Here is a 13,464-nt window from a genome sequence, read left to right as displayed (position 1 = left end):
TAGCAAGAGTACAATGTTTTTCACTAATTTGACAGAACTGTAAAATCTAAAATTATTTAAACAAATAGCAAAATGTCCTTGTATCTTACAAATATTTAATATATTGATTTTTTTTATATTAAATATAATGTAATTATATGATAACTTTTAAAAAGATCCTGCTAACAAATTTAGAAAGTTAATATTTGCATTGACAGTTACAACACATCAACACTAAAGTAAATTTTATATTAACATTTCATGTTTAGACTTGGTTTTGTTTTTAGATTATTTTTTTTATTGCAATTTTCTATGACAAGACTTCTGAACACAATTACCTTAATTGTAAAAGGAAAAAAGGGTGGGGTTTTGAACACTGATTTCTGAACATCCTACCAGTGCAGTGGTTCTCCTCGCTGTCAGCTTCACATCATCCACTGTAACCGTGTCTTTTAGCATGCCTGTAAACATTGTAGAGAACCATCAGTACAAATAAAGCATCTTCACCGCGTGGTTAATTCCTGAGGAGAAACTTTTGAGTGTGAAGTTTACCTCGCAAACGCTTCTAACTTAAGTCTCTAAAAGCATAGAAATACTGGCAATGTGAGAGAAATACCTTCTTTAGAACGTGTATATGACAAAAAAAAAGTATATCATGGATATTATGCATTAGCTGGTCATTAAATTTAACGTTATAACCTGTTTTTGTGCCTCGTCCTCATCCATTTTCAGTAACTTCGGTAAATACGCTGAAGCTCAACTGTGTTCTTCAGGTTGCAGTGACTGTGTTTATTTTCGTCGTATCAGCGCCTCCTACTGAGGTGGAGTGAATGTCAGTCACGATAAAGAAAATAGAAATAAACATGTTTCTTGGTAGGTCTTCATTATATGATAATGTCATACGGGGAAGTTGCAAGTGAATATTTCCGTTTGTTGCTTCCTTAAAAGTAAAGCATTCAATAGGCTACTGTGGAAAGCATTGCTGTGTTGGGGTTAGTTGACACAATTGCACAACATCTTAATCATCAACCAGATCTTTAAGTCAAAAATATAAACGTCTCATGCATTACACGGCAACATCAGCCTTTTGATCTCAAAGCAATAATTAGGCTAATTGCTGTATAGCACTTATAATAAATGTATCAAATGTATGCCATTCTCTGTGGTATTTTTTTATTGAAACCGTTTTTATTTAATTGAAACAGATTTTTGACTCCTCACAAGAAATATTTTGGAGACACTGTTGCGTTCCTCTTGAATGCAGGCCTACTGTAGGCTTTCTCGGTTGTTTACGCTTTCCCCTCTTTTTGTAATGTTATTTTCACTTCATTGAGAACTGTTTAATGCTGAAATCTTATGTTATTACTCTTCAATAAACATGCTAAAAATTTCAGTTAAAAACACAATGGTTCAAGCTGTTCTTTTGTAGGTTTGCTTGCAGATCTGGTCTTCACATCTAAGTTCCTTTAACAGAAAAAAGTTTCTTAAGTGTTTCATTTTTCTGGTATTTTATTTGAAAATTACAATTTTAAGGCCCATGTTTGACTTACAAGGTAAAGAGTGTCTCCCTCCATCCAGTGTGTCCATCCTCTGTTCTTCTTTTCTCCTTTCTGGACACACACTAGTTTGTCATTGTCCCAGTTGACTGTTGTCTGTAGAAAAAAGAAAAAAATTGCAGTATTTCTCAATTCTGGCACAGAAAACTCTAGACTATGACCACACACCATTTCACTGCCACTCTCTCTTGTGACTGTGTGTGTGAGTGTGTGTATGTTTTCAACCTGGCATTTTCTGCCGTCCAGTCCTTTGGTGATTTCCTCAAATTCTTCACCGATTTTGAATGAACAGGAGTAGTTTCGGAAAGTTGTCAAAGTTTTAATGACGAAAGAGTCTCTGTCTTGTTCAAAAACTTTCTGTGGCTTTAGCATCCCCGCCACCTTTCGGGTGGCGAAATCAATTCCTGTGTTACATATATTACATTGCAGAAGGTTAAATTCATATTCTTAGTAAATACATGACTAATGTATAAAAAACGACTTATCAAATTAATAAAAAAAATGAAATAACAGCTAAAACAAATAAATATATATATTTAAAATCTAAAAAAATAAAATGCCTACTATACATGTGTAAAATACCTATATATAAATTATGAAAACCCTGAGAGATGCAATGAACGATATACTCACCAAGAGCCACCATGTAACCTTCAAAGTTTTGATTGTCTACTATGTCCCAGGTTCCACTGTAGTTTGCAGGCATGCTTGATGTTGATCCTGAAGCGTTTCTGAAGCGTTTGAACCTAGAAGCTGGAATTTAAAGGTTCATGTGTGGAAATGAGAGAAGCAGATATGCTGTGTCGTATTTACCAGCAGGTCTGTGTGTGGTAATATGGGGCAGGGGTGATTCCTAGGACACAAAAGCTATTTTAGAGGCTTGGTCAGAGGGGTTGTTCTCTGAGGCGGAACATAACTTTTACACACTAATTGCGTATGTGTCCTGTGGGAACGCAAAGAGAACAATGTAAATCGAAAGACACATGTTGCTTGGCAGTTGATTGAACTGGTACAACAGTCTGGCAAGAATTTAACAATGTTAGAGGTGCCCAGTATGTTTGAGGTCATTTCATTAGCTTTCATTAAAAATGTGGAGATGGCTTTAAAGAATGTCTGAGGTATGTCGACGGCTTAATTCAAACAGTGAAATGCAAACTCAGAATATGACACAAACTGCAGTAATTAAATATGTCAAACAACACAAATGTATCTAATCCCATTTTATTAACCAATGTCTTTGCTGCTGACCTTTGATGATCCAGTTCAACCATACTAATAAGCAAAAATCACTTTAGATAAACTAACAATTGTGCTTCATTGTTTTTTATTGCCGAAGAGAGTTAAACCTTCTTATCCTGATTTCTATTTTACTGGCGTGAATTTACTTTTCCTTCAGCCTGAGGTTTATTCATTACACTTTTTGGCTTGAAAGGGCTTTACATTTGTATTAATGTAATTTCTTGTATTAAAAACAATCAAGCCCTGCTCATATTTAAAAACTAACGCAATGCATTACTTTTCCATAAAAAGTAGCGAAGTAACGTAATTAGTTACTTTTTTAGGGAGTAACGCAATATTGTAATGCAATACTTTTAAAAGTAACTTGGTTAGTTTGTGTGTAAATGTATATTTCTAAATAACTTTTTGCACGATGTTATTTCTAGCGAGAAATTAGTATTATAGTAATTAAATATTCGTTTAGTTATCACCAAATCTCACCAAAACGCATATTCAGTGTGAACGTGGGCAGTGAAGGTTGCAAGTCTTCTGTGAGGAGCAGACCATCATCAAAATGACCACAAGTCATTATTTTCTGAAAAGATGGGTTTCTAATAGCAGTAAAATAATAATAATGTTAATGAAAAAGTCATTAACACACAACACTTAAAGAATCATGCTGTTACTAGTTCTCATTCTTTCATGCCATTTTAAAGGCTTTGAAGTGTGAAATAAGGTATGCATTCATTGTGGTGCTTCATGTTAAAATGTTTTTTTGTTTTTTCCTCGAAGCTGTAATTAAGATTATTGGATTTTTTTGATTACAATAAAATATATTTTTTGTAATTATTTGTGAAATTTACTAGTAAGTTCTGAGTGAAAATTGTTTAGATTTAAAAAAAAATTCAGTGTATATGCATTTTATTATACGTCAACACTTAATTTTACACAATACGCTGATCAGTGGCTTTAACCTGTCACATAAAAATGACTCCAATCCAAAATTTGAAATCTCTAAAATTATACTTAGACAAACCACTAGAGGGTATCATATTACCCATAGACTCGGTTCCCAGAGCTACTAACCTGCTATACCCAAGTACTGATAGCATGAGACCTTTCTGGTAAGTCCTGCAATTCTTCTACGAGTTTTCTTTCCTCAGACATATTTCACTATGTGAATACTTAAAATGTTTCAGTAAGATGCAATTTAAGAGCATTAAAAAAGTATTTAATTACAGCTGTATATCCAGCTAATAAAAGTGTATTCTGCTGTTTGGCTCATCAGGTGACAACGGCACAATGCTTCACCACTTCTTAGTTCATGCAGCTTTTCAGACCAGCAGGTGGCTTCCAAGAGATCAAAGGTTAAAATTGTAAGGTAACAACATATCTATCTATCTATCTATCTATCTATCTATCTATCTATCCAACAAGTGCTAATCAGATGCTAAACATGTTTTATTTCTCTGTTGTAAAACTTGCGTGTGACATATAACATAAAAATGTTAAAATCTAAATTGTTTCTCTCTGGCAGTCAGATTGTTCTTTTCATCTTTGTGGTGCTTTTCCTGGCACCACAGTTTTATGTTTTGTCAAGGTAAGTGAGCTACATAACATTTCGCAGATAAAAATGCTAATATGCGCATGCTTCATCATGTGATATGTCTAATATTCTGCAGTAATGTTCTCACAGGCCAAAAACATCTCGTTATTGTGAAAAACCACTGTTGAACAATCTCATAGCCTTCATTGTGTTCTCCTTCATAGCAACAGGTAATCTGATTTTGATATTTATAAGTGGTTTTTATTTTGCGTATTTATTTTTTGCTTTCTAATTTCAAATACTAATTATCAGCCCTCCTCTCGCCATTGAAGGTTTGGCTGTAGCTCTTACACTCACTGACCCAGTTCCCAAGAGCATCAGGGTAGCTTTTCACTCATTTGGGCTGTTCACATTTATCCAGGGACTCTGTACAGTCATTCTTACCCTGTCTTCACCTCAGTGTGTAAGTATGAATTATGGTAATATGATTTTATGTGCAAAAAAATTTGCTTATATGTCACTTTTTCTTTTTCTCAGGCAAAGACCACCACAGAATTATATATATTTTCTTTGGTAGTCTCTTGGGCGTGCATACTCTCAACAGGTAAGATGATATACTTGGTTTTTGGTCAGTTCCAATTCCAGTGTAATAAGTGTAGAAAAAATAACCATTGATCTTGTGCCTCTATCCAGCTTTCTTTCTGGTTAGAGGAGGTCTTTGCCTGATCCACAGACTGTTTCCTCATTGGTTAAGAGATATGTGCCTCTGGGGTTGAAAATGATCCACTGCTGCAGTATAGCCTTCTACTGACACTCAATACAGGTGCATCTATTATTTACATGGTTTCAGTGGTTTTTCAGGCAGTTGTGAGGCACCTTTTCGCTAATATTACCGTGTAAGGGAGAAGAAAGATTGCATGTATACAAATTGTATTTTGAATTTTTGCTTTGTTTTGTTTGTAGTCTACATGGTTGGGTCATATTTGGAAAGAGGGGGGTCAGATGATTTCAAAAATATATTTTATTGCTATGTAGTAAAACCACTGCAGTGAAAAATAAATATATTAATATAAAATGATGTATGTGATTCCATGTAATACAGCTGAATACCGTAACAAAATTTCCTCAAAACATATAATGGAAAAGTAATACACTTTATTTAAAAATGTCAATTCAAATGTTTAACCAGTCAGCAAGGCACATACTTCGTTGAAATACACATAATAGGATCTCAACAATGTTAAACATTTTTTATTTATAGGCACTTTAAGAACATAGGAATCTATTTGTGTAAATACACATAAGGACTTTAATATGTGTGCATTTATTTGAATGTTTTATTAACATTTTCACATTAGATGATTAGATCCCTGTGGAATGTAATGCTGTTTTGCTTCACTACAAAATGTTAAATCGGTGGCTATGAATCAGACAATGCTGTCCAGCTGTTCAGAAACAACTCCTGCAGTGTTTCATAAAGGATGCAATGCTGACTAAAATGTACTTCTTAGATTTTACACAACGCAGTATAAAAACAGACTTTACAAAGGCATTCATGTTTAGATATAAACCTATTGTAAGGTGTTGTAGTGACACAAATCTTTGACACTAATACATTGTCAACAATGTAGTTCTGGAATGGTTTCATCAAGAAGGCCAACAATAGAAACTCAATTCAGTCTAAAGATGAAACAGTGAATTAACATTTGTTCCATCCTAAAAACACTGGATATGCTATCTTTGGCACGTTTTGTGTACATGTTTTATTAGTATTTCCTAACCTGAGGTTTGTGATTATGTCTAGAACAGGATTTTACCATTTAATATAAGTCTTTCAATAAAGAAGTGGGGAAAAGAAACTAAATGCATATGTTTGTTTCCTTTGAAAAACAAAGTGTTGGTTCTTCATCAATTTTATCTTGGCAGTCCGATGAATAATTGCAGCTATGTAAAAAGTAAAAAAAGTCAAATTACAGAGCATTCAAATATATGTTTTATCGGATCACTGCTTGGTCACAAATGTGGAAAGAGTGTTTGAAATGGAATTAAATTTTTCATACGTATCTTCTTAACTGCTTCTAAACATCTGATCTTGTGAAATAAGTATTTCAGCAACATTATGAGATTAAAAAAGTTATTGTAAGCTACTAGAGTGCCTGAGATTTGAAGTGGTCAATAATGCAATGATTCCGTAGCACAGTCAAACTGCAAAATCCTTATCACAGCATTAAAATAACTCTCACACATATCACACCTCAGTTGGTGTGAAAATTACACTTCAATTTATACTCTTCAATCATTCACAATACAGCATTCAATTTGAGCTATAAGCCCTGGCGGGTGTCTTCACTGACCAATTTACACTGGTCTTTAGGCCATTTATCCTAACAATGCATCATAGTCAATGTACCATATAAGAGTACCGGTCTTTGGTTGTACTTTGGTGATGGGATACTTGTATGATTCGCCCTTAATTCGGCTGAGTTGACTGACAAGTTCATGCTTGCTCTTGCCCATGATTAAAACACCTACTCTTCGAGCCCTATTGATAGCTGTGAATGTGAGACTCATCCTCTGGTGTGGTTTAATGGGGCTTTCTGTCAGAATTACCAACCGTTCCTCATCATTTTCCAATTTGGTGTCCTGGAATAACGAGGCCGTGTGGCCGTCCTGGCCTACACCGAGCAGGATGTAGTGGAAGCTGGAGCTGTTGACATGTTTACTGATTTCCTTCTCATATAATGTTGGTCCACCATCCTCTTCCACACATAACCGTTGGGTGAGATGCACTGGCATGGGATGGATGTTGAAGTAGGGTATGCGGATATTCTGAAGCAGGAGATCGTGAACGGACCGGAAGTTAGAGCCTGTTTCTGTATGTGGCACACAACGCTCATCCACTTGCCATATGTGAGTGTTACGCCACGGAAAGGTGTAGAGGTTCTGGGCCAGGGCACGGAGCAGTGCCACTGGGCTGGAGCCACCAGACAACGCCAGGTGAAACTGACCTTCTTCACGAATGGCCTCCTCAGCAGCCAGGAGAAGATCAGAAGCCAAGCGCTCCACCAGTTCCTGTGCCCAGGCAGATACCATTTCTGAACTACGGTACTTCCCTTGCATCACCTGGAAGTGGTCTTCAGCACTGGGGTTAATAACGTTGACCACGGCTTCATGGCTAAAAGCAACATGATGGCCCTTCAGCTGAAAGTTCAGTAGATTTCCATTGGCTACGCCACCTGGATACACCCGCGGAAAGACCCGACTCAGGCCTTCAAGGAGGGGAGTCCAAAACGCCCAGGAAGCAAGGAGTCCCTCGGCACTAATAAAACTATCCATTCGTCCAAAGAAGACATGCGAGATCAGTTCGCAATAAGCCTCTCTAGGTGTGACCGGTGACTGAATATAATAGTCACTAAGTGGTAACCCCAGGACATTCACATCTTTGTATTCGGTGACCTCCTTCCAGTCACCGCTGCTTACCAGTTGAGGCTTGAACAGGTTCTTGCTGACAAGAATCGCAGGGTACTGCAGGTTTCCGTGACCCAGATAAAATATGATCTGTTTGGATTTGCACTGGACATTGTTGGGATCCTGGACGCAAAAGACATCATTTTTGAAAAGCACACGTGCATAAGAAACCCGTTCATCAAGTGCCTTGCCTGATGTCATAAATATGGGAATACCCTCATATTGCACATTGTCAACATGAATGACCACACCTGTAAAGACAATTATTGTCAACATAAACATGGTTGATTTTCCACAGTCACACTGTGACTTAATGAATTAATGACTGTTTACATCAGAAGTCACCACACTCGGTCCTGGAGGGACAGGTCCTGCAGAGTTTAGCTCCAACTTGCCTCAACACACCTGCCTTGAAGTTTTAAGTATACCAAGCAAGACCTTGATTAGCTGGTTCAGGTGTGTTTGATTATGAATGGAGCTAAACTCTGCGGGACACCGGCCCTCCAGGAACAAGTTTGGTGTACCCTGGTTTATATGCACTAAGGAAAACAGCTTTTCTGCTATAAGCATTTTTCTTGTGTGCATGTCAACATACTGGATTATGTAGCTACAAAGCTCTTCCACTCACCAGCAAATGTGGGGGTCAAGCTGAAGTAGTCCTTTGTTTTATTTAGCTCTTCCTGAACCTCTCCATTGTAAGCTTGGTACTGGCCTACAACCGCATTACTGTCATCTACGTGTTGAAGGGAAGCCAAGAAATTAAGCTTGTTTTGTAGTATCTCCTTGCTGTTGGACAGGTTTGCAGGAAGGTTCATCAACATAAGGGTCATGACCTCTGTAAGGTGGTTTTGGAGCACGTCTCTGATTACGCCATATTGATCATAAAACTGAATCCGGCCTGTAAATGAATGATAGATAATAAGTGCTGAAGGAATGACTGAGAAGATAAATGGAAAAAGGAACTTTTTAATAACGTGAACTTGCATTTATAAGCAACTAAAAAACCAGTACCTTTGGCATCCAGGGTTTCCTTCAATACAATTTCTATTCTTTCGATATGGTGCTTGTTCCAGATAGAGTCCAGAGGTTTCTTATTCTCTTTCCTAAATGGCAGTATTTTAGAGACAACCTTTGGGACATTAAAAAAAACGAACTTTTAAAGCTAATGTAGATCCTGTTATTTATGTGAAAGTACACTGCCATTAAAAGGTTTGGGTTAAGAAAGTTTTTTTTTCTTTGAAAGAAATCAGTACTTAATACATTAAAGGGTTACTGCACCCCAAAATGAAAATTTTGTCATTAATCACTTACCCCCATGTCGTTCCAAACCCATAAAAGCTTTGTTCGTCTTCGGAACACAATTTAAGACATTTTAGATTAAAGCCGAGAGGCTTGTGACTAGGGATGTGCTCAAAATATCGATTCTTAGATACATACCGATATAATAAAAAAAGATACAGTATCGATATTCTAGCCCTTAGTATCGATACTCCGCCCAGCCATTAGGGGGCGCAGCGGCGCCCACGAGTTTAAAAAAAACTCATGGAAAATGTTAAAGCAAGATGTAGCATTTAAGTGATTTCATAGTGAAATATGTTAGGGCAGTACATGGTGTCACAAAAAAGAATCATAAGAAGATTTAATAAGAAGTTAAGAATAATAAGAAGAAGATTTTGTGCTTGTGTGAGCTCAGACTGTACCCTTGGAAAGTTAAATATTGACTTGTGGTAATTTCCAGATTAATACAATTTGTGTACAATTAATCAGAGCACTTAAAGTTGCAAATATTTAAGCAAAATGCACTTTGTTATAATGCACTTTTGTCTTCAATAAATTGAAGAAAAATGCAGAGTTCTGTTTGTTGAGTAAATGTGTTCAGCATTAACTAATTGGCTCTGGCCCATGTATTTTATTGAATCGTATCGAATCGTGTCACACTGTATCAAATCGTATCGAGACAGCTCTGTATCGAGGTACGTATCGAATCGTGACCTGTGTATCGAGGTATGTATCGTATCGCCAGGTTCTCCAAGGTATACAGCCCTACTTGTGACTGTCCCATTGACTGCCAAGTAAATAACACGGTCAAGGCCCAGAAAAGTATGAAAAGCATAGTCAGAATAGTCCATCTGCCATCAGTGGTTCAATCTGAATTTAGTGAAGCGACGAGCACACTTTTGCGCAAAGAAAACAAAAATGGCTTTATTCAAGAATTCGTCTCCTCTGCTTCAGCGTAGCACCATTTTGAAGAATATCTGCTGGACGCAAGCAGCGTACGCTGTTTTGTGTCAGCCGCACCGCACAGATACGTCTTCTACGTTTGTTCACACTTTGATTTGAATGAAAACAGCATATCCGGTGTGTGGCTGACACAGAACAGCGTCCAGTGGATACTCTTCAAAATGGCGCTATGCTGAAGCAGAGGAGACAAATTCTTGAATAAAGTTATTGTTTTTGTTTTCTTTGTGCAGAAAAAGTGTTCTCGTCGCTCCACTAAATTCAGATTGAACCACTGATGGCAGATGGACTATTCTGACGATGCTTTTCATACTTTTCTGGGCCTTGACAGTGGTATTTACTAGGCAGTCAATGGGACAGTCACACACCTCCCAGTTTTCATCCAAAATATTTTAAATTGTGTTCCGAAGACAAACAAAGCGTTTACAGGTTTGGAACAACATGGGAGTAAGTGATTAATGGCAAAATTTTCATTTTGGGGTGGAGTAACCCTTTAAGCATACAAAAGGGTATGTTACAAAAGATTTCTATTTCAAGTAAATTATGTTCTTTTACACTCTTCATTCATCAAAAATTCACAGTGTTTCACAGTATTAGTGGTTTTTACTGTATTTTGACTAAATAAATTGAGCTTTGGTGCGCATAAGAGACTTTTTTTCAAAAGCATAAAAATCTTGTCAATGCCAAACTTTTGAACAATAGTGTATGTTAATTAAATAACATTGTACCTGCTTCCCTAAATAGTGATCAATCCTGTACATTTCCTTTTCTTTCAGCTGGTCTGACAGTTTTTTGTCAAGGGCCTGAGCACTGTAAAGGTTGTGACCAAATGGCTTCTCCAGTACCACCCTGAGCCATGCATCAGATGGGGGGCGGCAGGTGTTGTTGATCTTCTCTGCAATGTCTGCATATGCGAAAGCTGGAACAGACAGGTAGAAGAGCCTCCCTGCTTCGACCATACCCTCCTGTCCTAGCTGCTGTTTGATCTGCTGGCTGAGCGTCTCGTAGTCCTCAGTAGTCTTCAGCTGGTGATATTTGGAAAGATGCAGGAACTGGTCTTTGACCAAAGTACAGCGCTCTGCAGAGAGCTCCGAAGGACAAGCCAGCTCCTTCAAGATCCCAAACAGCAGCGGTGTCCCCTTCTCGGTCGACGAAAGGCCCCCACCGTAAAATGAGAAGGTGTGTCCTTTGCCTACCTGGTCAGCATAGAGCTGGAAAAAGCCTTGCCACAGGTACTTCCTGGCCAAGTCACCTGTTCCACCCACAACTACCACAGTCACATGCCCAAGACTCTTCTTATCCTCATGATTATCTGTGTGGCCTCTCTGCGAGCATATGATGGCCATTAGCAGCAGCTCCCATTTTATCCTAAGCATTGTAATATCACACACCAACCCTTTAAAAAGAAATAAAAATAACAGGATTTTAGAATGTTTGTAAAAAATCTATTGATGCAAATTCTGAAAAGCTTTCACACATATGAATTAAAAAAACGATAGAAAACCAAACTATGAAAACTGTGAATGGTTAAGCATGAACTTAAAGGAATGCATTCAGAAACTGGATTATGAAGTTTGCTTCATTGGCTTATTGATGGCTTTATTTCTCATCTATAACTCAGTATAAAGTGAACACCTTTTGCAAACATTTGATGATTACAAACTAGCCTCGATCCTCACATAAAGCATATGGAACTGTCAACACTGCAACAAGATAAGACTTTAGTCCCTAAATAAACATTTCAGAAGTATTAAGAATTGCTACTGGATTGAAAAATGAAAAGCAGGGAAAAATACATTTTTAGTGTTATAAATTAAATAATGTTAACATCAATATTTTAGCCATTTTTACAAATGTTATATTAATATTTTCTGATACATAAAATATTCAGTACACTATTCACTGTCTACATGTAATTCAGTCCAACGTATCATCATCATTACAACACTGCATAATCACTATGTGATGTTTCAACACAAAAAACGTTAATAAACAGTCACGGTCTTTTAACGTACCAAAGTCCATGAAATTTTTTTTTTTACTTTTCTTATTTTAAAATCACTCAGCACAATAAAATCCTGTTAATTTGAGCTCATTAGGTGTGTGGATCGTTTTATTGTGATACATAGGCCTATACAGTATGGTCTATGATAGGCCCAATATCTATAATAACTATATATAACTATACCTGGACTGATTTGCAATAATTATTAAAAGCAAGAACCACAGTAATGCAAATGAAATCTCTAGGTAATGATTCACCCTTAGAATCAAGGTTAAGCCAACAGCCCCAGAACAAACAGACTACATTTACTGTAAAAGACCAGAATGAAATGAAAGGTCACACAACTTGGCCAAACAGAGAGAATCCAATATATAAGGTGACTATGTAAGAGTTGAGAATTGCTGGAATCATTCTGACATATCTTACAGAAATCTGTTAACCAGGATAATTCTGATTTCATGATAACTCATGATACGCTTGTGTGAAGGCCAAAGATGACAAGAGTACACGCAACCCTAATGCTCAGACAGAGCAAGCATTGTTTGCACATTTGGGTGTTGCAAATTGTTAAACATGGAGGCACTATGTAGACTTAAAATAAATACAATAATTCCTTGAAACAATCAAGACATTAAAATGAGCATAACAGGATGCAGTTGAGCTAAACACCTGCTGCACAGAACTCATGTAATTCAGCACAAACTCAGGTCATTCCTCCCATTCATATTATCTATTAAACAATAAAAACATTCATATGAACTTGTCAAAATAAGCTTTGATCAATTCCAGCACTTACATTATTACATTTGAATAATTATAACTTACTATATAATTATTATTACTTACACTGACAAGAAAATTAATTACGCCCCATCAAAATCATGTCACTTAACCTCATTAAGGGCTATTTTATCCAGTATATGATGGAGACCCCAAAATAATTTATTTAAAATGTGGGAATTATTAATATTGATCCAATTAAATGTGACCATATATCTTAAGTACGTTATTACATTTTAAAACATGAAAATACACTGTATTAGAGGCGGATGGGAGCACACTATCACACATAAACAGATCCTGACAGCACCTGCTATAGCTAACTGACACAGACAGGCCAATAAAAAGCTAACATTTTAAATTGTAACGTACATATAACATCTGCAGGCAGAGTGACACATACATAAGGACAAAAATGGGTTTGGCAGAGAGAGGCTGTGAGGACATACCTGATTCACCCCTGGACAGTGTGGTGACAGCTCGAGCGGCGTGGTCACATCCTACAAACAAGCGTTTCCAGTAGTCGGTCACGTGATCGCGCCGCTGGTTAATCTTGTGGTTTAAGTACAAAACATTCGAGTTTTTTTGGAAAATGCTTTGACTGAGAACACGGGGACTCTTAAACCTGTAAAGTCATTGATGAGCAATTAAAACACCTATTATTTAAGTTTAAT

The 13,464-nt window shown here is 36.9% G+C and overlaps 3 protein-coding genes across 3 annotated transcripts; 1 reads left to right on the top strand and 2 right to left on the bottom strand.

Annotated features, from left to right (window-relative positions):
- Positions 1-1,131: 1,131 nt before the first annotated feature.
- Positions 1,132-2,403, bottom strand: LOC306879165 (retinoid-binding protein 7-like). The gene is made up of 4 exons (XM_079431953.1): positions 2,169-2,403; positions 1,761-1,939; positions 1,530-1,631; positions 1,132-1,443 (listed from the first exon to the last, which is right to left on the bottom strand). The coding sequence occupies exons 1-4, from the start codon at positions 2,239-2,241 to the stop codon at positions 1,390-1,392; spliced, it is 408 nt and encodes a 135-aa protein (XP_079288079.1). The 5' UTR covers positions 2,242-2,403; the 3' UTR covers positions 1,132-1,389.
- A 1,427-nt stretch (positions 2,404-3,830) lies between these two features.
- LOC306879164 (uncharacterized protein) lies at positions 3,831-5,167 on the top strand. Its single transcript, XM_079431952.1, has 7 exons — positions 3,831-3,877; positions 4,042-4,129; positions 4,291-4,353; positions 4,450-4,529; positions 4,632-4,762; positions 4,837-4,903; positions 4,993-5,167. Exons 2-7 carry the CDS (start codon positions 4,056-4,058, stop codon positions 5,073-5,075), a joined length of 498 nt encoding a protein of 165 aa, XP_079288078.1. The 5' UTR covers positions 3,831-3,877; positions 4,042-4,055; the 3' UTR covers positions 5,076-5,167.
- Positions 5,168-5,434: 267 nt separating this feature from the next.
- LOC306879162 (GDH/6PGL endoplasmic bifunctional protein-like) lies at positions 5,435-13,309 on the bottom strand. Its single transcript, XM_079431950.1, has 5 exons — positions 13,240-13,309; positions 10,734-11,401; positions 8,779-8,896; positions 8,396-8,665; positions 5,435-8,018 (listed from the first exon to the last, which is right to left on the bottom strand). The coding sequence occupies exons 2-5, from the start codon at positions 11,379-11,381 to the stop codon at positions 6,679-6,681; spliced, it is 2,376 nt and encodes a 791-aa protein (XP_079288076.1). The 5' UTR covers positions 11,382-11,401; positions 13,240-13,309; the 3' UTR covers positions 5,435-6,678.
- Positions 13,310-13,464: the final 155 nt, after the last annotated feature.

This window comes from Barbus barbus, assembly GCF_936440315.1.
Source record: "Barbus barbus genome assembly, chromosome: 13".
NCBI classification, from domain to species: Eukaryota; Metazoa; Chordata; class Actinopteri; order Cypriniformes; family Cyprinidae; genus Barbus; species Barbus barbus.
The sequence above is the reverse complement of the archived record's forward strand: the minus strand, read 5'-3'. Positions and strand labels throughout refer to the sequence as shown.

Coding starts and splice junctions, on each gene's coding strand:
- LOC306879164 (XM_079431952.1), top strand. CDS start 4,056: ATGCTTCACCACTTCTTAGTTCATGCAGCTTTTCAGACCAGCAGGTGG. Junction 4,763..4,836: donor CCCTGTCTTCACCTCAGTGT/GTAAGTATGAAT, acceptor TCTTTTTCTCAG/GCAAAGACCACCACAGAATT. Junction 4,904..4,992: donor GGCGTGCATACTCTCAACAG/GTAAGATGATAT, acceptor GCCTCTATCCAG/CTTTCTTTCTGGTTAGAGGA.
- LOC306879162 (XM_079431950.1), bottom strand. CDS start 11,381: ATGCTTAGGATAAAATGGGAGCTGCTGCTAATGGCCATCATATGCTCG. Junction 8,897..10,733: donor ATCACTATTTAGGGAAGCAG/GTACAATGTTAT, acceptor AATGTCCCAAAG/GTTGTCTCTAAAATACTGCC. Junction 8,019..8,395: donor CTTGACCCCCACATTTGCTG/GTGAGTGGAAGA, acceptor TTGTCTTTACAG/GTGTGGTCATTCATGTTGAC.
- LOC306879165 (XM_079431953.1), bottom strand. CDS start 2,241: ATGCCTGCAAACTACAGTGGAACCTGGGACATAGTAGACAATCAAAAC. Junction 1,940..2,168: donor AGGTTACATGGTGGCTCTTG/GTGAGTATATCG, acceptor TATGTAACACAG/GAATTGATTTCGCCACCCGA. Junction 1,444..1,529: donor AGGGAGACACTCTTTACCTT/GTAAGTCAAACA, acceptor TTTCTGTTAAAG/GAACTTAGATGTGAAGACCA.